This window comes from Pezoporus occidentalis, unplaced genomic scaffold (assembly GCF_034315485.1).
Source record: "Pezoporus occidentalis ecotype Australia unplaced genomic scaffold, CSIRO_AGI_Poc_V1 ctg53, whole genome shotgun sequence".
NCBI classification, from domain to species: domain Eukaryota; kingdom Metazoa; phylum Chordata; class Aves; order Psittaciformes; family Psittacidae; genus Pezoporus; species Pezoporus occidentalis.
In genome coordinates, this window is record NW_026915866.1 from 4,814,751 (window position 1) to 4,839,865 (window position 25,115).

General features: G+C 40.0%; 1 protein-coding gene across 6 annotated transcripts in view; it reads left to right on the plus strand.

Moving 5' to 3' along the window:
* The window catches only part of PDLIM5 (PDZ and LIM domain 5), a 125,909-nt gene that overhangs the window by 18,697 nt on the left and 82,097 nt on the right, over nt 1-25,115 (plus strand). For all 6 annotated transcript variants that reach the window (XM_062637617.1, XM_062637618.1, XM_062637619.1 and 3 more), the window contains exon 3: nt 20,676-20,827. In XM_062637617.1, coding sequence (XP_062493601.1) covers nt 20,676-20,827 — 152 coding nt within the window. The remainder of the gene's footprint in view (nt 1-20,675; nt 20,828-25,115) is intronic.

Below are 25,115 nucleotides of genomic sequence, written 5' to 3' on the forward strand. Positions count from 1 at the left end.
CTATGGAAAGACGTTTTGCTTGTTGTGTTTGGTGCTGCTTTAACAAGTGTGTGTCGTGAGGGAGATCGTTGGAAGTAGAAGATGGAGTGTGGCAGGCAAGATCGTGAGGAAATGTTGGAATAAGTAGATATGCAGATAATAGTAACTTAACCTCTCTTGAAGAAGTTTAGGAAATTTATTGCTTGATTTATAGATTTGTTATGCTTCTAAAAGTCACTGAAACATAACGATGCTCAAAGAAGGTACAGGAAAGATCTGTGTCATGTTGCATAAATAGCTAGACTGGGTCCTTGTAAACAGCTGTTGTAAACTGTATGGGACTGTAATATAGGTAAACTCATGATTTCTTTTTCTGCAGAGGAGGAAGAATGATGTTTACAGTGTGTACCTTATGTGTCTTATGATGTGTCTCCATATGCTATTGATTAAAATGAGGTAACAGAGCCGAACGTAACAATGTGTAAGCGCAGTACTCCACAGTTATCATTGGGACATAATTTTGATTGGCCATCTGTGTGTCCAGCACATTTAATTTGAAAACTGAATTTCAGTGTAAGAATGGGCTTTGTATTGTAAGTTAAACTAGCTTTGGGATTTTCAACTAACATGTTGTGGAGGAAAAAAATAAAGAGGAATGAATACAATCCCCTTAATTGAAACTAACCTTAATTTCTTTTCCTTTCTTGATTTACTTCACTCTCTATATACATGAATATGACAGCTGGCATGATGCCTCCTTTTTGAATTGTTCTGTTTAGCATTTCTGGCAGCTGGATATGTGTGGAAAGCTGTATAGTGACAAATCGGTTTCTCATACCTTTTGTAGTCTGGTTTTCATCAGATGGAAAAATGTTAATACCCCCTGAACTTTCCTCCTTTGGCTCACACGGACAGCAATTTACTTGAGCATTTCCTGTATGTTGTCTTTGGGTATGGAGCTCGTGCTTTCTATCTCTGCTGCATTGCAGAGCTACATCAGGATGCTGCCTTGTCCCCAGGTTTCTTGGAGCATTTCTGAGGACACCCTGGACTCGCATGCTGCAGCCAATTGGGATGGTGCAAACTTATGGAAGGGAATTTATCCTCAGTCTGAAACAGTATCTGAAGTGAACCTTGGAGAAATACTTCACTTTGTGTATTTGTTGCCATGCTGTTGATGTTTCCTGCATGTCTTAACAGAATTTCATAAGTTTCCTGGTCAAGCAGAAGTCTGCCTACAAAGAGTTACTGCTTAGAAAAGAAAAGCTTAGACAATCCTGACTTTTCCATATGCTAAAATGTATTTTGATGCTAGTAAATGAATATTTTCAGAAGTGGTGAATAGAACCTTTGTTTTCAAGGGAATTTTCCTTGGTTTTGTTAGTGTGTTTTGGCTTCAGAAATGTACAAATGAAGAATATGGCATAGAGCAGATTTGTCTGTTAACTGAATATTTTGTGCTTATTCAGGCTGCCTGAGGAATTTTGTGTTGTTTGTGGGCAAATAACTGTTTCTAGTCAACTCTGCCCAGAGTGCTTTAGTATTTAAGCAGGTGCGGAATTTTGACCTCTTGGACATGCAGGTATTGTGATCCATACACCGCACTGTGGAATAGGTTGCCTACTGTAAGCAATCACCATAATGATTTTACTTTCTACTCCCTTTCTGCTCTACTTGGGCACTTAATAGTAGTTCTGCAAGCATAAATAGTTCACCTTAACAGTTTACAGTTACAGCTTTCTCATTATGCCAATATACAGACTTCCAGCAATACAAAGAGCTTTTCTGGAGACGGAGCTGTGAGAAGCTCTGAAATGCTCCTTGGAGGTCCTACCTTCAGTGCATGGGTGGATGCTATAGTGATGACAATGCCTGGAGGAAAAAGCATGCAAGCCTCTTTTTCTGACAGCAGATAGTCTTGTCTAAACATTTTACTTGACTAACTCGCTTTAACAGTGTAGCTGTTAAAAATGCAGCGTTGAGGCCAGAACATCAATATTTTGCTGGTTTTCACTTGATAAATATTTCTTTACTGGAGCTTCTTTATCCTAATTCCCCCTTCTTGCTTGAAAAGCTACTATTTTCTTTTTTTTTTGCTTTATAGCAGAGCTGAAACAAGAAGGTGGTTTTTGTCCCTGTGAATATGCCTAGTTCTTCAATTTTATCCTTCCATTTCACTGCTGGTTTTGAATGCTACCAAAACTGTAATTTGGCCCTCTTGTCTCCTCTCCTCCAGTTCTAAGACTTGGAGCAATCCTCAGACCTCAAATATTTTCACATTGGAAAAAAAGAAAGTCTTAGGTTATTTGAGCCAGGCTACAAGAAAATAATACAAATATGGAAGAACCAAAGCACAGTCACACCCTTGAAGGGAGGATGTGATGTTGTCTTTGAACAAGCTCTTCCTCATCAGCAGTTCACTGGAAAAATTACTTTGGCTCTCCTTAGAAAGTGTTTTGAGTTATTAATGGACTTTGAAGCTTTCTTTAGGACAGTATTTTCTTTTGTCAAGAGTGTCTTGAAGTTCTTCAAAAGCCAATTTGTAAGTTATTGCAAGGATTAAACAGACTCATGTTGACATAAGTAAGCTTTTATGTTTATTAGGTTTTAATGTAGACATAAAAAACACGTATGTGCAGGTCTCTCTGCATGTTTTATTTTAGTGCTACAGAACGCCGAGGAGAGAGATGTTGCAACACTAAGTTTTGTTAAAAGTACAAGCTGACCTGTTGCCAGCAGGCACTGGAAAGTTGTCATGCAAAGCCTTGCTGAAGGAGAAATCAGAAGTGGTTTCCTTAGTACAGCTTTTTATTGATGCATACCAGCCCTGAAACAGGGGCGGTAACACTTCTGCAGGGATCAGGCCTTTAAGAACTAGCACGGCACTATTGCCAAAATCTCCAGGATATATGGTTATATATATAACTGAGCATTGCTGTTCAGCTGGGAGCAGATTTGGGTCTCTGCAAGCACCCACTGCAACCCTTGGTCCAGGATCAAAAACTTACTCCTGGATCAAAAGCTTGCTCCCAAGAAAAGCAATCTCTGCACTGACACCTTCCCGGGGAAGGTGTGGCTCAGGCCATGTCCTGTAGGGCAGCTTCATTCATGCAGTGGTTCACTGTGGCCTGACCCTTCTCCTACCTGGCAGCATCACAAAAAAATGGTGACAGTTAAACTGTGCTTGAATTTACTAGGAAAACCAACTTGGTTTGTATTTTAAATCCCCTTCCGTTGCTGGGGCCTCAAACAACGAGTGATATGTTATATTGTCAAACTAAATATCACTTACAAATGAGTTGGCAAAGGTCTCCTTTTTGTTTTCTCATTGTGGTTGTTACAGTCTACATACATCATTTGATATCTAGCACATGAAGCAGCAGTAGTCTGCAATGCTTCAGTGCTTTGTTCTGTTTTCACGTTGCCCTTCAATGTGAAGTTTGCGTGTGGGTAATGCCATTGCTATGGGACAGCCTGTCCCTTGCCCTTCCTGGCCCGGTTTTCTGTGCAGCATGCCACGTACATGCTACTGGTATGGATGTCCCCAGACCTCCAGGCACAGTGCTAGTCCTGTCCCTGCCCTCTTGCATTTTCATGTATCTCCAGCTGAGGCTGGCCTAGGAATGCACCCGAGACCTTTGGTTTTTGCTAAGTATACTTCAAGCAGATACCGGGATGCTTTTTATATTTCTATGTTAAAACGAGGCTTTTGTTCACACTTGGAAAGCAGTGAAGACAGAGGCTGTAAATTGAATGTGGAGTCTGTAAATCCTAGTTAAATTCAGCTGCAAGCTGAGTTCGTTTCACTTATTCGCTGTAAATTTGATTATTTTTCAATCTGAGACCCTTTGCCAAGTGCATATGGCATTTTTCACTGCCATGGGATACTTCTGCACATCTGGATTTGGCAGAAGCATTGGCTAAATCCTGTAATTCTTAAAACTCTGGGGCTGTGGCCCTCTGTCTGCTCTGTTTCACCAGAGAGCAAAGCCTGTAACATAATCTATAGGCAGCATATTGAAGTGACGTGCCAGCTTGATGTGCCATGGTTTTAAATAACTTGCATTCATTCCCCCCCAAGTACTAAATGAAAGTTTAGACCCTCGCTGAGCAGCCCACACCACGGTTGGAGCTTGCTGTTCAACACGTACACTCTGGGGTGGCTGTGTCCATTTTGGAGGCTTTCCCCTACTACTTGCTCTTCCATTTCTTTTTTAGTCAGACTTCTGTTGTAGTTTGTGGGATATTTTTTTTTTTTTAAACCAAATTAAAGTGACAACTCTGGAAGCAAAGCTTTCATGTCATTTCCTATGCCATATTTGTCTGCAGGTGAATGACTGTGAGCCTTACATTCTAGCTCCTTACAACCCTACTGTCTTTGGTACCACTAAATTCGGCTAGAGTGATTTTATTTTTCCTTGCAAATGTTTCATGTAGGTGAAGCAGCATTCGACCAAAATTAGATTTTTGGGCAACCATACTAAAATGTCATAACTGGGTGATATTTAAAATTAGAAAACAGTATTTAGAAGTATTTAGTTATGCAGAATTAAACCAGAAGACTCTTATGCTAATGAAGTTATTGTTGCATCAACCAAAAAAGATCAGGTGAGTTGGAGAAATAAAAAAACTTCTTCATTGGAGGACAGTGTCATTGAGCTGTGTGACTAGTACTCATTTTGTCATGTGATATGTCCCTGAAACTAAGGGGAGCTTGCCTGGGATTGCCTTTGTAATGATGTGTATTTATGTGGTTCACAGTGTTACTCAAAATTCTTTTCTAATCTTGGGTGTTCCCTCCAGCGTTGCAAATTCTGCTTTTATGGTTCAGTGAGCTCCTCAGCCCCATCTCCAGTAACCTCGAGTAGGAAGGCACAGTCTTAAGCATGGACTTAAGCCAGTAATCCTTCAACCCTGCCATTCCCCTAACCTCATGTACCACCCTCAGCCCCTGTGCTATCACCGCTGCTCATCCATTCACATGCTGTGTGTATCCTAAAAATTTGGCTTCCATGAGAGCTACCTGTAACTGCAGACACTGTGTTACTGAAGTGTCAAGTTTAATTATATGAACTGGAAGCTAGAGCAGACTGTGTTTTGGTGAGGTTTTCTTAATCTCCCTCTAGGGACATAGGATTTTTCCCACCTGTGCTGGGAAATTAACTTTCACTTATTATTGACCTGTGCTGGATTCAGTGATATAAAGGGAGATGCTACGTAGCATATCTGACTATTAACATTTGATTTACAAATACTAGCCTCCTCTGGTAGCTTCCTTTTCTTTACCTTCTTGTGCACCCTTTTATATGCAGTGATCTGGGTCACCCTCTTTTCTCTGAGCTGTAATTAGCAGACTCTGATGAATGTGACAAGTTATTTTGTTTTCCAGCAGATTGCACTTGATGGCTGCTGTTGTTCCACCCTGCTCCTTATGCTGTTGTATTGCTACACCAGTCTTGTACTCCTCAAGATGATGAAAACCAGCCTGCCTGTGTCTCCTCTGTAACAGGGAGAGGAATGACAGCTCTTTTATGTTCAGTGAGCACTGTGGTTAGTGTTTAGGAAGTGCATGTGACAGTAACAGAGAGAAGCAGGGAGGTCTGGTGTAACCTTAGGCAGGTTAATCACTATACATATTGACATTTGAATGCAAACTTTCAGCCGCACCAGTATTTTCATATGTCTGCTTAGTATTTCTTTTGTGTTTTTTTTTTTGTTTTCATTAATATCTTGGTGTAGTCTGGAAGAAGAAAGAAAGATTGTGTTCTGTTTTAAGCTTTGTTTATTCAGAACAGATTCCAACCCCCCCCCCCCCTCAATTTAATAGGAATGTGGAAGAACTCTTTCTCCCCGGTATGTGTCTTGTGCTGCTGTCATTTTAATTTTAATTTTACATGCTTTCAGTTCTCAAAGGTTTGAGCTTCCTCATTCCAGTTAAGCAATGTGGGTTGAAGAAGTGAACTGCTTGCTTGTGCATCTGAAGAGCTTGAAATGTAACTTCTTCAGCAGTTGACTTAGTGGTTTCATGCTCTTCAATATGAGTCATTACTAGAAAATACAGCTCTACCAGTGCTGGTCTTTCCCTTGGCACATTTAGTTTGTTTAGTTAATGAGAGGAACACTTCAGAGGTAATTAAACACTTTCTGAAGTTCATGTTAAAAAGCTCCTATAAATAGGAGGCTGATGTCCTCCAGATGCTCTGTGGTGGCAGAATACCCAGAGGCACCGAGAGTGGCTGGGCTGTTGGCTTCTGAACAGGGCCTGTCCCCTTGTGAAGGCTGCTGTTCTGGAGACAGCATCCATGTCTGGGAACTAGTGGAGCAAACACCTGGGATGGACCCTTTGAAGTCACCAGGTGACTGGTCCTAATGTGGGATGGGAATTATTTTTGTGACTCTGACACAGGGTTTCATTAGGCCCATGACTCTTCATCAGGCTAACAAATATCTGTTCATTGCTGCATAAGTGACTTCTTACACTAGCAGTGATAGTGGAAGCTCACACATGTGCGCATATAGACAAGGGAGTGTGGGACTGACCCTATTGCTATGGCTCCAGCCAATGAGCATCCCAGTGAGAGTGCTGAAGTACCGTTATCCTCTACATCTGTTTACTGTGTTTATACCTTTATTTAGAAACGTTTGCAAGACTGATTTCTCCCTTTCCCTTCCCACCAGTCCTGGTTTGGATGCTGCTATTTCACAGTCTTCAGGAATACGTGCAGTGACATGCTGCACTTGCTGTGTGGTGCTGGAGGAAACTGCTGTTCACACCATTTTACTGGTGTGAACACCGAGCCTTTTTGTATCAAGCTCTTCAGAAGTGCCGTCATTAATGCAGTTCCTGTCTCTAGATTATGGAGTGAGGTAGAAGGCTTTTGAGGTGGTCCTCATATTGGGAGGAAGGATGGTTAAGTGTGAAATTAAATGGTTGATACCAGATCAGTAAGGGTGTGTTGTCACCAAAGTGTCTTGCTAATATAAATTCTGCAGAAATCTTCAGTTTGGCATCACTGTCTCATGGAGGGTGCTCAGACCTGTGCACTCTGTATTTTGGTAATGACTTTTCTCACATCCTTCCCTCAGAACAGACTGCCAGTTGCATGAGTTTTCTTGTGGTAAGGAACTGAACTCCAGGTTAAAACCACAAATGCTTCAAGTAATATATGTATTGTAACGAGGATCTTCAGTGTCTTCGTTTAACCTGATCACCTTTCCAGGTCACAGGTGTCCTTTTGTGAATGGGAAAAGAGAAAAAAACATAAAGCAATGCTAAACTAGTACTCCTCTCACCTCATTTGTAAATGAGACTGAAGGTTTGCTTCTGGGAAGATGTTTTAGTTCCAGGTTTTCCAGCTTCATTAATTTTCCTGCTCTGGTCATGCTGATTTTTTTTTTTTTTTTTTTTTTTTCCTTCTCGCTTGTATGGTTTGCTTTCGTTCTTTGTCACTGTACTTAAAAAGCAGTGCAAAAGGTACTCCTGTAATCTGCATGAGCATTTGGATAACAATTCTTTTCTGTGAGAGGCTGTATTTTATCTAAGGTGGAATATTTGATATTTGCCGTGTTGAACTACCAAATCCTAACTTTGTTAGTGCATTCTTCATTTTCTGGTCATGAAAACCCTGTGGAAGCTGAGTTCTCCTGCCCATGTGGCTGTTGTTTGAGTTGGTGACTTGTAGCATAGTTCACAGAGATCGGAATACTATGGTGTACAAAAAGGTATTGAATCCTTCTACAGTAAGTGCCTGAAGAGGTTTAAGGACAATCTTATTGGAAAGCTGGAGGGAAAAGGAAAAGCATCTCCAACTACACTGCAGGCCTCTCTTGTTCAGTACTTGTTTCTCACTGTAACCAATTGCAAGACTCCTACTGATATTAATAATAGTTTAACTTGCGTATGATTGTTCTGGGTCAACTTGAATTATTTTTATGTAAGTGCAATAAAACTTCAAAGTCAAAGTTATTTTAATATGCATAAATTCTATTATCGAATTCAAGTAACAATAGACCTTACTGGTTTTTGTACCTATGTCAGCGCTAATGCCTTTCTTTAAAATTCTTAATGCAGTGTGCTCTTGTTTTTATTAATGCATGAAACCACTATATTCTCAGCATACCTAAATATATTTTGGATGCTATAATTGTGCTAAGTTCCAGTTTAAATCTAACAGAGAAAACATACCTGTGCTCCCTTGAAAAGCGAACCTTTTAGTGGATTAGAGATATGGGCTGTAACTGAACACCAAGTAGCGAGAGGTGTAAAACGCTTCCAGATTCTTCAGTCACTGTAAGACCTTGTCAGGGATGCATGTGTAAATCTGGGGATTCTCTGGTAAGTTGCGTAATTATAAGATACCTGATGCCTTCTAATAGGTGGCTGGTGAGGTATGTATGGGTGAAACTGTAAAGAAAGGCATGATGGATAGCTGTGTGAAGAGCTCAGATCCTTCTGTAACTTTTCTGTTGTCCCACTGAGCCCGTTTTTCTTTTGGAAGCTGGTTGAATAAAAATGATGTATTTATGAGGAAAAACCTTTCCCCTAAAATAGGTCTGTTAAGCAGGCAGTAAATGTGCAAACAATGCCTTTTAGGACTGGAATGAGGTGAACCCTTGATCTCACCAGCTCATATGACTTAAGGACATTGCTTGCCAAAGGTCACTGGCTGCCTGTTTAAGCCTCACATGTGTGGTTATTCCTCCCTCCCCCTGCAGAGACAGGACTGGGGATGGCATTGCTGTTTGATGATTGATGAAGTATGTCTTGAATGGTGGTCTTGGGTGGGAAGTCATTGGACCCTTCTTGCTCTGGTGGCCAGCCTGATCCTGTGATGGCCTTTGAATAATGCGTCTTATCCTGCCTGCTGATGTTTGGGGAGGGAGGGAGCTGACTAAAAGATGCTCGATTTTGTCTTGAAGAGCTCTGTTTCACAAACATCCAGTGCATCACTGCTCAAGGAAGTTTTATGCCCTGTGAAGTGAGTTGTATACTCATGTGTCTGGTCAAATTCTGGCTTAGAACATTAGTGACAGCTGATGGATGTATCTTGCTGTTAGCTGAGGGGGAAGGAGCAGGTGCTGCGGGGTCTTATAGTGATGTCCTGCTCTGTCATCTTCCCTACCTTGGGCAATAGGCCCTGGCATCTCCTGCATGGTACTGACCTTGCCAGCAATCCCAGCTGTAGTAAGCCTCCAAGCAGAAAGAAGCATGAAGGTGTAGTAACCCTGCCAGGACAGTTATGCTGTCTTGCTTTCCAAGATATTTCTTGGATATTCTCGCTTCCTTATTTTGGGGAGATAAAGAGTTTTTCATTGCTTTCAAGAGGCTGTGTTAGTTGTTGAGTTCCAACTGATGTGGAGAATCTCTTTTGAGTATAAGCTATCAGCAGTGAATGTCCCTGATGGTTTATTCTGGTACCTTTTCAGTTTGAAAACTTTGCTCTTCATCTGGTACAGTTGATGCAGAATTCAAGCGAAAGCAAGCTGAAAAAAAACCAATTAAATACAGATTTTTATGTGTTTAACACTTTGGAAGAGTTTTATAAATCAGTATTTCCAGCAGTTCTAGAAGTAATATGTTTACTTCTAGAAATTATTTGAAATCTAGCAAAATCTAGTCTTCCTACAGTAAATTTTTTTCTTGTTGGGTACCCAATGAAAAAAAAAAACAACAAACAACTGTTAAGTGACATGCTTAAAAAAAAAACCAACTGCACAGATTTAACAGGCATAAAGGTAGGCTCTGTCATCATGTTTATCAAAAGCCTTCTGCTTGAGTGGTGGTCAGGCTTTTATTCTTAAATAGCTTTGGAGCATTCAGGAGACTGTATGTAGGTTTTAGAGGTTAGAAGAGTGTAAATCACATGGAGGCCAGTGACATCTGTGCAAGTGATCAATATTTTGTATTGTTATCAGGATTAATAAAACCAAACCTAATCTGTAGGCTTTCCATACCACCTGCCTTGGATTGAGTTGGAGAAATGATTGGATATTGGGTTGTGGTGTTGTGTTGTTTAACCTGGAATAGCATTGTCTGTAACCAGCAGTGCATATTAGATTTTACTTCACAGTTTTAGAGCAGTGTTGGTATTAGTCCTAAATTTTCAGACTGTAAATTATTTTTATTTCCTTAGATGTGAAAATGAAGCAGAGTTTACAATGAATATTTAGGGTGGATTTTGTGTGTATATGTGTCTCAATTTTGCAATGTCCTGATTTTAGTTTTGGTAGTATAGAGCTCAGAGATCTTGACATACAAAGTGGGGGGGAGGTGGTGAAGGAGAAAAAAGAGACAATAAATAAAAAGATACCAGAGACCTAAGGTGACTACTAGGCTCCATTTTACAAGACTCTTCTGAAAGTCCAGGCTTTGAATGGCTGGACTCTTTCCACTGTGAAGTGGTAGGCTGAGAGCCAATGGTAGACTGTTGCAAGGAGTAAATTTGAAGGGTTGAGTTTTCTTCATCGTTTTTTCAGAGGTAGTTGATAACCAGCCTTATACGTTGTTCATTTGTGTTACAACTTTTGGATCTCAGTATGTCCAAGTAAGAAAAACCATGCTGCAGTATAACTCAGACTTTAAGTTATGATTAGCAATTGCAGGTTTCTAGCAAAACTCAGAAGACTGTTAAAATAGAGGAGTAAGAAATTTAGACTTGGAAACAAGTACAGTATCATTTTCCTTTCTGGAGCTTTAGTAAGGAAATTTTGTGTGGGTTTATATTCAATCCTAAATGCCTGCAGTGCATTTAGGAATCATATGGTAAAGTGAATTTACTTAAATTGAGGGTCTTCATTTTGCAGCCTGAGTATTTGTCCTCACTAGTTTCCTATTTTCTCAGGACAGCTTCAAACAAAGCTGATAATCTTCATGTGGTCTTAAAGGCACAGATCCCCAGGAGAGAGGAGAAATGCCTTTTAATTTATATAGGGGTGTGTGTGTGTAAAATAAATATTTATACATAAATACTTAAAGAATGCATGTGTATAACACCATCTATAGCAATAGATCTAGTGTTTTACATACATGTATAAATAAATGTATATATAAAACCCCACACCTGGGACTGTATAAACAAGTGACATAAAAGTGATGCTTAAAGTCAAATAAACAAACTGTGTGTATAAATTAAAAATGGAAAATTAAATTTGATTTTTTTTAATGTTTATTACTTTGCAATAAATATTTTTGTGTCTTAGCTATAAACAGCTGTATGAATTTATTAAACAATGTGCAGCTCCTTTAAAACTTGTTTCTTGTTTTCTGAAGGTGTTTTTTATTGTACATTTTTTTCTTGCAGTGTTTCATACTTTGGGGTTTTAGCCAATAAATGTCTAGCTTAAAATAAATGTCTGCTGTAATGTTCCCTTGACACATAAAAAGGCAATATATCCACTTGGATTTACTGAAATCTTCTATTTGTTTTATTTCTTTGTGCCAGAAGTTTGTGTTGCTAAATAAAGGTACATACATAGAGGACTGTGCTTCATTGAGCTAGAGTAGGTCTCAGCACTACCAGTGTATTATTATATATACTAATTAGTTTAATTGTTACTTTCCATGCACTTCAGAGCATGCTTATTTTCCTGAAATGGGTTGTCTTTCACATGTTTAAGGTTGCTTTTTTCTTCCATATCAACAAAGTGCCATAAGCACTAGTGCCTTTATACTTAAAATGTGAACCCTCTGGTGTAGCATGGTTGAGTGGGAGAAGCTTCTGTACCTTGATGCTTTTCTTCTGCACTTTCTTCTTGGGTGTTGAACTGAATGCTCAAAGGAGAGCTGGCAGAAGTGCAGCTCTGAGTCTCCAGCCTTTGTGTCTGTGGTGGCTCTCCTGGCCTGCACTTGGGTTTCATCTTGAAAATGGACTTCTGCAGTTCTTGCAGATTACCAGTTTGGGATGGCATTCAGGTGAGCTGTGCTCCCTGGGCAGATGACTTGTGCCAATAAGCAATACCTGCAGTGCCTGAACTTGTCTCCATTTTCCTATTACGTGTTGCAGCTTATCATTATCTCAATTCTTTGAAACAAGCATGTTGTTTCCTACATGTTTATACATGCCTGGCTTGTTTCTGGATAGGAGAAAGTGAAAGAGCAGCTGGTGTACCATTGGGAATTCAATTCGTAGTAGTGTTTTCTTGCCACTGGCTGTTAGTTTCTGTTAGGTGAGTTTCTGGTTCACAGTTCCCCACATAACTCTCTTTTGGCTTTGCTTACATAACTGTCTTTTGGCTTTGCTTTCATATGTGGGATTGCTTCATTAGTTGAATTTCCTTCTCAGTGCTGTCATATATGAGACTTTTCCTGTGAGAGGGACTCCAACACCCCCCCCCCCCCCCCAGTGGAATACCTTTAAATTACACAGTATAGAATAGCACTCTGTTTGTATTCCTAAATTGAATGCTCTGGGAAACAGAATGATTTCATCATGTTTGATGTGGGAAAGGTATATCCCATTAAGAGGGACTAAATCACAGACCATGAAAACAAAATTACATATGTTGGGCTACTAAGGTTATTAAGGAGATGGATGTTCAGTTAGTTGAACTGATTTTATCATCTGTAAATGAATAAAAAAATAACCCTTCATGGGAAGGGAGGAAGTACACCATTATATACTCTGCGGAATTCTTCATCTTTATGGCCTTACAGTATGGAAATTAATTTCCGCTTTGGAAGAAGCTGAGCCTCTTTTGTGCCCATTCACACTTAAGCTCCATTAAAGGAAACTAACTCTGCTTTGGTTTAGGTTTGTTCAGGAGGCTTCAGCAATAAAACTTAACCAACTAACTTTTTCCAAACTGTTTATTCCAAATGAGGCAGGCACTTGAAACTTCTGTTCTGACGTAAATCACTCTGCTCCTAAGGCAATGCCAAGTCAGCAGTCCCAAGTAATTTTGTGCTTTGGTTGTGCAGTTAATTAGTGTTGGCCATCCAGAAAAACCCAACCCTAGAACTGGAGGAGAGACTTGCAGCTCCCAAAAGCTTTAAGCAGTCACACAAAGTCTGTGTTGTGTTTCTAGCTACATTTTCAATTTCCTCTTTCTGTCTCTCTGAGAAATTAAGTAGGCAGTAATTTTTACCCACTGGCATATAGTTTCCTAGGGAGAAACCTGGATTAATTGTGTAAACACTCTGAACAGAAGAATAATCTTCAGAGAGAGGACAGCTAAAATAAATAGGGTTCTAAGGCAGGCTGGCAGCATGAGAACACAACTGAGCGCCTTCAGGGAAGGCTTAGTCAAAGCTACTAATTTAGGGTCTTAAATATCTGCAGACATTCTGGCACTTGGCTGTAAATCATTTTCCATCCCTTCAGTGTTTGGAAAGCATGTATTTTTTGGAATTGCCCATGTTCTTCTTGCAGATCCAGTTTTAGCCACAATGTCAAAATTATTTTGCCTTAGTCCTTTTGTCAACTTCCTTTTTGACATTGTGACATTATTTCTTCTCCAAAACAGAATGTTAGTTGTCTTCTGTTACTCAGGAAGTATTGCCCATTCCATCACAGTGGCAATATTTTCACCTCTTTTTTCTTTTCAATGCTTCAAGTGGCTTGGAAAAACAGGACGAGATGCTTAGTCTTGTTAGATGCCAATAGAGCTACACTTGCAAAGAGTAGTTTCTTTATGCCTTGTGTGAGGTGAGAATGAATTTTGACTCATTTTAATAATCCTGTAAACCCAGTGGGTATTTTGACATTTAAAGTTGTCTGTCAGCACCTGAATAAAATGTTTAAGATACATGTAAAATGCATTAATTGTATCAGAATTTATTGCTATATGTATAGTTAACTGTTTCCCTTTCACACTGCCAAGTTCAAAAGCTGGGGTCATCCTTTCTAGGAACTGTTACTGAACTTGCAGTGATGATGAGGTGGTGGTGTTCTGTGAAAAATTAAAGCTGAAGGCATCTTCTGTGCAGTTGTTTCTGCTTCCTTACATCCTGCAGCAGTTGTAAGGGAATGGGGAGAGGTAGCAAAGACAAAACCTGCTCATAGAAGAGCAGAGCTGCAAGGCAACCATGATCAGTCAAGCCATGACAAGTGAGAGATGGCACAAGTTAATAAGCCTTTTGGCATCAGCATGTGGAAACTGTTTTTCCTTACTAACAGCCTGTTCTGGGCCAAGTGAGGGAAGCTGAGGGCTGCTGCTTTGACTTTACTCCGCTGCCATTCAAAGTGATTTGTTTACTGCTAGTTGATTGAAAAATAAAGGAGCACATTTCCAAAAGGGCTGGACATTGTGCAGTTACCCTATTGTGTAAGCTTAATTTGTATTTTTGAATCTTTTTCTTCATCAAGCCAATTGTGTGTCAGAGTGATTTATGCTATGTGGTGCCTTTCCTGGTTTTAGCAGCCAAAGCTCCATGTTTGGTACACGAAAGGATGGATGAAGTGAGTGATGTGTGTGTCAGTTCATTTGAAGAGTGAAAGAAATTTAAGTTGTATGTTTTATGTGGAGGGCATTAGCTAAATATTAAAGGTTGAAATACAGTAAGAGAAACTTTTAAGAAGAAAAAAGGGGGTTGAAACTAATTGTCTTTTCCCTAAAATGTGAACCCACAGCCGTGCTCATGTAAGACTTCAAACTTCATGTTGTTTTTGTTTTGACGTAATTTCTGAAGGCGGGACTACAGGCATATGCGGCTCAACCATGTTAAAATCTATGTTGTTGTCAGGGTTACTGCTGAGGATGAGTAGCAGAACTGAGAATGAAATGTGAGAGATGGTTTTGTGGGTTCTTTGCTAAATGCTTGTGGGATTTTCCCATGCTTAGCTGTGGGCTATGATTAGTCAAAGCATTGGTTTAGGTCTTCATCAGCCAACCCACTACCACACCGCAGCAAGGGAGCTGCTGTGCATGGAGGGAAGAGATGACACAAAGCGGGAGAACCTGGGAGTAAAGGCCAGGAGGCATGGGTAGCCCTCTTGCTGAGGAGCCCTCTTGCCAGGACTGGAGTTGTATCTGCTCTTGGGACCACAGCCAGACCAAGAAGTAGGGTTGGTACTTTGCCTTTTTTTTCCCTTACACATTGTCTTTAATGGTTATTGGCATGCTGTGCACACTTTAGGTTACAGCTGTATAAATCAGTCAGGAAGCACCTTCAAAGTTACGGAGAGTAAAAGGAGGGAAATGGAACTTAATCTAATTTTGATCCCTGCTTGATTTGGGGAAAATCTTTAGCTTATTTGTAGGACTGCCTCATAACCCCTTTTATAGCTGGTTGTGTCAGTGGTTTCCACTGCAAACCCTGCATTAACATTCTTATAGCTCAGCTGTATAAATTTGATCTGGACTTTAAAATTGGTATGTACATTCTTGATTTGGAAGCAAGTATCGAGGCTGGTGGTCTAATCTGTTGGCTATGTGAACAATATTGCTGTAGTAAAGGCTGTGAGGAATATGATACAGCTCTTAGTTTCCATTGAGTGCAGAGGAAGCTTATTTGCTACAAAGAGCAGGTGCTCCCATGGCTTCTGCCCCCAGTGCAAAAGCAGTAAACTGGACCCTAAGTGTCTCAAACCTGTTAGGAGTCTGGAGCATAAGCTGGGCTTTTGCTTCTTTCCCAGCAGGGAAGGTGGTGAGGAAGGGTTTTGTCTAGCCACCCCGTTAAAGTGTGCTGGGGCACAACAGTACCGTATTTGTGCTCATGGTGTTCAGGTGTCAGATCCCAGTACCCAGTGCTGCTGCTCCTGTGAGTTGCATGGTGCTGGGGCCACCTATCTGGAAGGAGTCGGGTCAGATGTGCACAATTCATGTGAGGGAGCTGGTGCAGCTACAGAATATAAGCATGCCCTCCCCATACCATTTTGGGGTAAGCGTCTGTTCTCCAGAAATACAGTAAGGACTTCCTGTGGAATCATAGAACGGTTAGGGTTGGAAAGGACATTAAGATCTTGCTCTCTTCTCTTGCAGTGTTTCCCCAAAGAGGTACTTTTTAGTGTAATTTGAGCTCTAAGTACATTTGAGAGCATGCCATTAAAATACTGGCTATTGTGCAAGGTGGTACTTTGGTCAGGTGAAATGAGGCTAGGGATACAAACAAGGTAGTAACAGTTAATGAGTGTCAATATTAGCATAAAGTGCATTATAGCAGGGAGATAAAGCTCTTGTGGTTTGAAAGTCTGTGTGAAAGAGCAGAGGGTTATTTGATAAAACAGGTTGTCTGATTGCTTATTTTGTGATTCTGCGAAGTTCTCTTGTAATGGTCTTTCTGTACATGGATATGTTGTGTACTTATTTAAAGCACTTTGTTATAGGGAAGGTTAGTGCTGAAAGAGGAGCAATAGTGGTAATGATACAACGATCATTGTCTGGTTGACTTCTGCTTCGATTATGCATGTTTTTAAACTGAATTGCTATACCCAGCCCAGTATTGTAAGTGCTCAAGGGATAAAATTCAAGCTGGAGGGATGTCAGGTAGCCCAGGGAGTTTTAAATTGGGAGCAATGAATTATGTTCCCAGAGAAAGTTGTAGATGACATTGAAGGATGTTTGTGTGATGCAGAGAACATTATTTACTGTGAGGCTATGAAATACTTTCTTTGGGAAAGTAATTGTGATGCACTGTCGCATGACCTGTTTGCAGCTAGGATTGATTCAAGGCAGGCATTGTGGAAAAGATAAAAGACAGCTTCCATCTCTTGCCAAATAGGCCTTTGTTCTATGAGTAACTGCAATTTAAGTATTTCATTTATTACTGCATAAAAGCTAAATAATGACAGTTCAAAGAAGAGATGCTTGTCAAGTTTTCTTTGCTTGTAATGCGAGTAGAAATAGACTGTTATGTGTTAATTAGAAATTAATTAAGCTGCGAATTACATTGATTTAGAGATAGATGCACATGTATGTGCACACATGCGATTTTCCTGGAAAGGATCTTCCAAAATTAAAGCAGTCTAAAACTTATCTCAAGAAAACAGTTGTATACCAGTATGCCTCGGGTTGTTTGCTTTTAAAAACCTGAGGCATAGATTGCTTATAGTAACCTATGCTGAGATTACTTTTTATACCATTGCTTTTAAAGTTCATCCTGGATCAAGAGCTGCTTTATTTTTGATTGTCTTCATTAAAAATGTTCTTTAGGGCAGTATTTGCAGGTTTGGAATTATGATGTTTAAAACAAGACCAACAAAAAAGTAATTTTTCTGGGGGGGGTGGGTGTCAAAACTGAAAAGTGAGATTAGATGGGTGATTTTACTTATGTTCATTAGGAAGTGTCCTGCGCATCTCTGGATGGCATAGGCTGGCTTTTGGCTTTCAGCCATGAAGCTGATGGGGCTGAAATGAGGTTTGCTTCTGGAGGCTGTGGGAGTGATTGGCCTCAGCAGGTGCTTGATAGTGAAATCTGTCCTGCTTGACTCCCCCTCTGCCTCCAAATGAGCTTCCCAGAGTACAGAGGCATGGAACTGAGTAGGAGGAAATGTCTCTGGTTTGGCAATTTTGTAGCTTTGAAGTCTGCTGTGTAACATCAAAACAAAGTCCCCTTCTTTAGCAGCTGTAATTCATGCTTGATTTTTAAAACTTGCCTCATGCTGTAAATACAGAATTAAGATAGATCCATCAAAGATCTGAAGAATCTTTGTGGTGCTGAGAAGTTAGTTTGATTCGTAGGTAGCCAGTTGTGTAATTTTAATGCTGTATTCTTCTGTGCATATGACTTGTTGCATTGAATACATTTATTTGCACGTATACATTCAATAAAGGTGTATTTTTAAGGCTATGCTTTTTTCCTATTTGTAATTAATTAAGTGTTAAAGGTTTTTTCTTTTGCCTATCGGTTTACTAGTTTTTTGGTATTTAAGCATAGGAAATACTGTAGTTCAGTGGTGACTGATGCCAGATAATTTCATTAAGCTAAGGTTAAATTTGCAGTTTAAGAACAAAATTGCTCATAGGGGGCAGGGGGAGGGGAGGGGGAATCAGTACAAAATAGTAAGGATTTATAAATGCCATTTAAAAATTTCTTGTATAGCTTAGCACGTACGTATTTTTGTATCTCCTGCATCTGTTGAATTTTTCAAAATCTAGAAGGGGAAAAGAAAGATAAATGGAGATTCCATTGTGACAAGGAATATGGGGAAGCTTTCTTTTAGCTTTGGTTGAATCAATTTGAAATATGTATGCAGTTTTGCTTATGTAATTCCTGGTACATATATGAACCTATTTATTGTAATGGTAATGCACATTTGCAGAATCTAGAAAGTGTCAAAACTGAGACTTCCAGACTACATATATCTGCAGTCTGGAAAAGATCCTTAATAATTTCAAATGTTCTAATTCTTCCTGCTTTATGAATTGTAGATACTTGCTTATTTTTATATACCTGTTCTTGTGATTATTTTCCTCTTGCATCTGGTGAAACTCTGCCCTTGTACCTTCAGTCCACTTCATTATAGGTGCTTCACAAGCTAAGGATGATAACTGGTACTCTCAGGGAAGACTTGTGCTTTGGCTGAGATTTCCTAGAACTATCAAGTTCACCTCTCTTGGTTAGTCAGACCTCTTGTTCAAAATCAGTAGGTGTTACTTAGAAGTCTTATCCACTGTATCTAGAAAAGTAGATTACTGCTATGGCATCCCTCTTCACACCCTTGTCCAGTAATTTATTCAGATGGGTCTGTGACAGCCTCGCCTACCAGGCAGATTCAATCCCCTGCCTACACAGCAGGTCTCATGGATGCAGCCAGGGCCTTGTCATGCTTCTCAGGACCTGTTTGCTCTTTCCCTCATCTCTAGGGTGCACTTTCTGGACATAGTTCTATGGGATTTTCAGCCTGGGGTTTTGCTAAAATGATCTTATAGCTGCCTGCCATGTGTGCTTGCAAAAACCTTCATTCCCAGTAGGAAACAGTTTAAGACTGACCTCTTGAAAGTCAGGCAGTTAGTTGTAAGTTGTGTGTTGGCCACCAGAATTGAGGAAAAAAACCAAATGACAATTGTGGATGGGTTGTTTGTTCATTTTTAATTTATCAGTTTGTTTTATTTTACACTTCTGTGGATGGTAAACCCATCCCTCCATGAAAACAGTTACCCTGAAGGCTGGTTTTAAAGTCTTACTGCTGAATGTGTAGATTGCATGTGAGCATCATGCATATTTACATACATTGAGAGAAAGGTGAAATTTATTCACTTGGGGAGTCCAGTCACAAAGCACAGTGATACATTTGACCTTTGGCTTTTAGCACCCTTACGTTCCTTTTCCTTTTCCAGACCTTGCTGACAAATGTCAGCATGCTGTAATGTGTCGGTTTAGGGATCTGTTTATGGCAGGTTTCCCCCCCATGCAAAGGTTTGAGGAGCTTCCCTATAAATAGCTATGTTGGTCATAGCTTTCTATATGCCTGTGGGTTTCCTGATCTGTGTTTTATAGCAGCTGGGTCTCTTTGCTCGGAATTTGGGTATGAACACCAAATTTTGGAGGAATTTTGGTTTTGTTGTTGCAGCCTGTTATAAAAGGTTGTAGCCTGTTATACAAGTTGTAATTCTTATGAATTTAGCAAGACAAAGAGATAAAAGTCTTCCTTCTGCCTCCCTTTCAGAACTCACTTGCTAGAGTGCAATTGTGGCCCAAGGAGAGCTCCACTTTTGGAAATAAAGATGAAGTAATTCTGCTGTTTGCTACACCTCCCTAAAACCATAGCAATTTCTTCAAGGAACACACTCATGTTTGCAGGCAAAGGAAAGAGTTGTGAAGTTTTGCATGCACAGCACAGGCAGCTATGGCTTTTCTGCTGTAACACAGGAAATACATCTGGCAACAAAGAGGGAATTTGCACCATTCAGGACTGCTCTTAGCAGCCGCCTATAAAATGCAGATTGAGGACCAGGGACATAAATCAGTTCATAGATTTTGCCATATGTTGCTTTATTTCTGCTCTCTTTCAGTTCTTTGGGATGAAGCTTGTTGAAGTTCAGTGGCATAAAATTAAAAGGTTACTTTTTTTTTTGTTCAATTTGGGTCAATAATGTGAACTTTTACAAAGGTTTTTGTTGCAAGATCATTTTGTTCATGTCTATAGGCAGTTAAACTGAAGTTTGGCAGTGACTTTAATCAAAGAGGTAGATTGCTCCACAAGCCTTTCTTATTCTGGTGTGAATATACTAAGGGTCACTGGGGCAATAAACCTACTGAGAGAAAGGCAAAACTAAGTAACAGGTCTGTGTGATGTTGAACTTCTGACTTCCTATATAGTTGCTGCTGGGGAAAAGTCAGCTTCACTATTAGTAAAGTCATCTGTGCACATAACCAGTCATTGACAGATGAAATTTGAAAGAGTTGTTTATACGGAAAATCTAGAATGGGGAAAGTCTTCATCTCTCCTCTTGTGATCAAAGTTTCATATATGAAGAGATCAGAGGCTGGAACTTGGCATCCAGGAAACTGTGTGTTCCTATTTCTGCTTGCGTCTTTTGGTGACTGTACACTTCTTCCAGTAGAAGTAGTGGCTGATTTTGAAAAACAGGCAATACTGTGCAGTACTTTTCCTGTCATTCAAGTGCCAATGTCTGTTGTGTCACTGGAAAGACAGATAGTGGAGCAACTGTCACAGGGACATACTCACAAAGGAGAAAAGAGAACTCCCCCCCCTTCTATGAAACAGTACTGTGAATAAGATACTGTGGTCCTGTGTTCAGAGGACACAGACATAAACTATCCAACGTTCTCATTTACTGTTCTTGTGATATTTCAGCTTAATGATGGTGGCAAGGCAGCCCGAGCGCACGTGGGGATAGGTGATGTAGTTCTCACCATTGATGGGATAAGCACAGACGGGATGACTCATCTAGAAGCACAAAACAAGATCAAGGCATGTACAGGCAATTTGAACATGACTCTGCAAAGGTAAGATACCTGTTTAAAAAAAAAGAAAAAGAGAATTAATAGTCTTTTTAACAGTTGGTTGGAGGATAAAACTATGTAAGTGATTTGGCGAAGTGCATGGAGTTAAATGCTCACAATTGAAGGATATGCTTCTGTAGCTTGAAATGTGTCTTGATTTATTTCATTTTAGAAAACATGTGAGTCAAAATCTCTTTTCCAACCTTCTGTCAATGCAGTCTAGTTCCTCTTCCTTTTGAGCTTCAGTTTTGTTAACACTATTTTAATTAAAAACAGATCTTATCTTTTTCCCTCCCCTTCCCCTGACTGTCTAGGGGTACTTCTTTTTTTGGTCAAGTGGTTCGTAGTCTCTTTTACTGGCAAACAGAATTGATGGATTTGGACAGTTAACCCCTGAGTTACATGGATTAGAACACTGCTGTTTAAGAGTCATAAAGAGATGTTTTCCAAAGCAATACTACTGTTTCACAAAGTAACAGCCTTCGTTTGCTAATTACGGTGTCTACTATAGCAGTTACAGCCTGGTCCAGCCTCATTCCTGAAATTTACAGTTTATTGAATATCAGCATACCTCTGTTAGCCCAGGATTATGTTTTGGGAGGGGTTGGAAGAAGGGCAGGATGCTTATGTGTGGGTTACTGGAACTGAAGCAGGAAGAGCAGCAGTGCAAGCAAGAAATTCCTTCAAGCTCTCAAGAGTCTCTCAGAGCTAACTATTGGCTTTTATTCGAAGACTGCTATTTTTACTTAATGAAGTGAGTGAGCATCCTGGAGGAGGAATGGCCTCTGAAGCCATCACATAATGAGAACCATCTTTTCTTGTTATCAAAGAAAACAACAGCACTTGCACCCTGTGATTGCTGTTTGTGCCTGCCTTCAGCAGTGCAAAGTTCCTCGGTGAGTATTGGTTGACTATAACAGTGTTTCTTCACCAGTTACTGTATTTCCTGGTAAATAATTGTGCCTTTAACGAAAGGGCCGCCTCTTTCTGAGACTTCATTGGTACAAGAGTTAAAGAGGTAACATGGTTGTAGGTCTGACAAACACCCAGCTCTCCAGGGTGGTGGTGCTTGTTCCCAGTCCTAAGTGATGTGTAGTTGAACAGTTATGTGAGTGCTGTTTTCTCTAAGAGGCTACAGTTCAGCCCTACTTGTTGATTCTTGTTTTTCCTGTTGTCCTTCTGTGCTTTGATACTTAGCTAGCCTTAATAAGGGATTCCCTTTGTTTAGTCTGTGAGGAAAGGATCATCTTGTGGTGCGGTTCATGCCTAGGGCATCTTCTTGAGTGAAACTTGAAAGGTGGCATTAAAAGTTTCTTGATGAAAAAGGTATTACACCAGATCATATATGCATAGTATCTAGTGTGTCATTTGCTCTTCTGTCTCCTGACGAGGCAAGCAGGTCGTTTAGAAATGCACTTTCCAGGAGCCCACTGAATTACTCCAGCAGGCAGCTGGGAGTGTGGGGATTTGGCCCACTTTCTCCTGTCACCACAGATTGATGGGCAGGGTTAATATCAGATACAGGAAAGGAATAGCAGGTGTGTCTCAGTCAGGCAATAACTTGTCTGAGACTGCTTCTGGTTGAGTGCAGGGATGAGTGGCTTGAAAATAGAATTAATCATGAGTTAGCCTGGTCCCTTCCTGTTCTCACCCTTCCTGCCCAGTGCAGCATCTGACTCACCAGCGTCTGCTACCTGACAGCTGAGGGCTAAGTCAGGATCAGACTAGCAGAGATCAAAGAAATAGCATCTGGGGGTGGGACAGATGTCCTCTCTTGCAGCTCTGCCAGTCTGCAGTCCCATTGTCTCAGCTGTTTCGAATTCTGTCTGGATCCCATGAAACCAAAGCTGTGGACAGTGCTCTCCTGGCTCCTCTGCCTGTGAAAACTTCCTTGTGCAGATTGCTCTTGAGCAGGAGGTTTGCTTTGATTGTTTATTTGTTCTTTATAGCCTGGAAGAAAGTGCTTCTTGGAGTCAGACTGGCTCATGCCAATTGCAGAGGCTGGCTGCCCATGGGAAGGATGACTTGAGAGTATAAACAGGGTGGCAAGATAAGCCATTTTAATATTGAGGGACCTCCTTAATTATGTTCTTCTGTTCCTGCCTCTTCTCCCAAAACAAATCCAAGCTAAAATATTTGGCTGTTATTGTTCACATGCAAGATTAGAGATGCTGTCAATGTGAAACAGTGTTGGCCTTCAAATTATGAGTTGATGCCATAGGTATGAAAATCTAAGGCATATCTTATATGGGTTTCACTGCTTTTAATGATCTTTAGGGATTTTTACACTTTTCTGAGCTTTTATCTATTTCCTCATGGACTACTGATAGTTTGAGCTACAATGTAAGAATGTGGAAGTTAGTCTTGAAAGAATACATATATTCTTAGACACTGCCCAATTTGATGTTGCTTTAAGGGAATACAATGATCAGTTGGTTAGTGGTGTTACCTAGAGGTCCAAGAAAATTGGAAGGGCCTTATGGCTTGAGCTAATGGCTTTTGCACTGTGAGCATGTCCATGTGGCATTTTATGAAAGATGTAAAAGAACTCAGTTTAATCAGTCAGGGGAACCAGAATGTAGTTTGTAAGTTCAATCTGGTACATGTTTAGTGGTAGCACAGGGTAACCTTTATTCATGACAAATTGTAGAAGTACTGTGCAGCCATCTGCGGATGCCTGCTTTAATCTTTATCAGTTATAATTTGCCACATACTCATGTGGAATATGTAGAAAATTAATATAGACAAGTATAATGTGAAGATAATATGGGTTAAAAATACTGGGTATGCCATCAACCTCACGGCATGTCAAGAGAAGTGGCTGGCTTTGCTGTTTGCTGGGGATGGATTACCCAAAACAATCAGCAGTTATTTGAAAAAGAAACGGTCTTGCTGTGGCTTTTTAGGATTTTGTGTGTGTGTTGTGAGGATAAGAGTTGGTAGTTGGTAGGAAAGCAGTGGTGCATCCTAGGGATTAGTAAGCTGTTGAACCTGAGTGGGTCCCATTTGAGGTTGATAGGCTCCAGCATCCCAGTTGGCACAGTGGCCAGCACATGGCAACAGCTTGCCTTTTAAAAGATATGAAAGAAACTTCATATGTCTACATGGCAAAACAAAAAGAGGCAATTCTTCATGATCAGCTTCCTTATTATAAATATTTTAACTTGATAAGCTTTTGTAGCTCTGGTCAGGCTTTCACTTGACTTCCTCTATTCTTTACGTACAAACTGGAAAAAGTAAAATTAAGAGACACAAAATAAGGGGCAAGTAACTGCTTTACTGGGAGTTTGGAAGGGATATTGAAAGCAATGTCTTTAAAAACTGTACTTACAGGTTGTAAGCAGAATATTTATGGAGGCAGATGTGTATGTACCTTTTGTGGAAAACCAGTTTAGATGTTTTGTAACTTTTAAAGAAGGTTTGCAAAATATTTGAAGGGAGAATAAAATCTCCCTTTTTTTTCCCATGTAAGGCAATGTTACAGCTTGGTTTTTTAAATACTGAATTGTTCTCTGCCCCTTAAAGACCTGCAGCTGTCACAATTGCAAGTCCACCTTGCTTGGATATTGCTTAAATACAAATAGATAAAATAGATGTAGTAGGTGCCTAATAACTCACATGTGTTGGCAAGTATTTCCAGGTATATGTCTTTGAAATTACTCCTGTAAACAAGTCTCACTGTTTAGTATGGAGGTTCTATTTTCTTAAATTATGAAATAATATTCTAATTTTGGCATGTTTTGGCATTTTTTTATATTAGATATGGCCCAAAAATACGGGGTTTGTTTTTCGTAACCTGTGATTTTAGCCTCTTGATAGTGGGCTGAGGGTTTTTTTTTGTTGTTGTTGTTGTTTTAGTTTAGGGCTTTATGTTGTTGTTTCCCCTCCCTTGGGAAATTCTTTTTGCATGCATCCCTTCTGCCCTGAGATCTTGCTCTTTTGCACCCCAATATTTTATTTTCAGTTAAAGCCGTTTCCTGGTTCCCAGGAGGTCAGATGGAAACCAGATGCTTGCTTTTTGGATGTATTTTCAACTTCAGTAACTTAGTGTGGGCTTCCATAAATAAATCTGTAAGTTGCTGAACAGCTAAGAGCCGCCACCTATTTTTTAAATATTATCTTTGGGGACTGTTTCTCCAGACTTCTGACTTAATGATTCTTCGGAAGTGATAAAGATGCAGAATTGTTTCTATTGGTGCATTAGATCATGATACCCATGAAACTTCTGGGAAAAGTGTCAGTGAGCAACCAGGGATAAAAATAATACAGAAAAGCCTAAAAAGTTGATTTG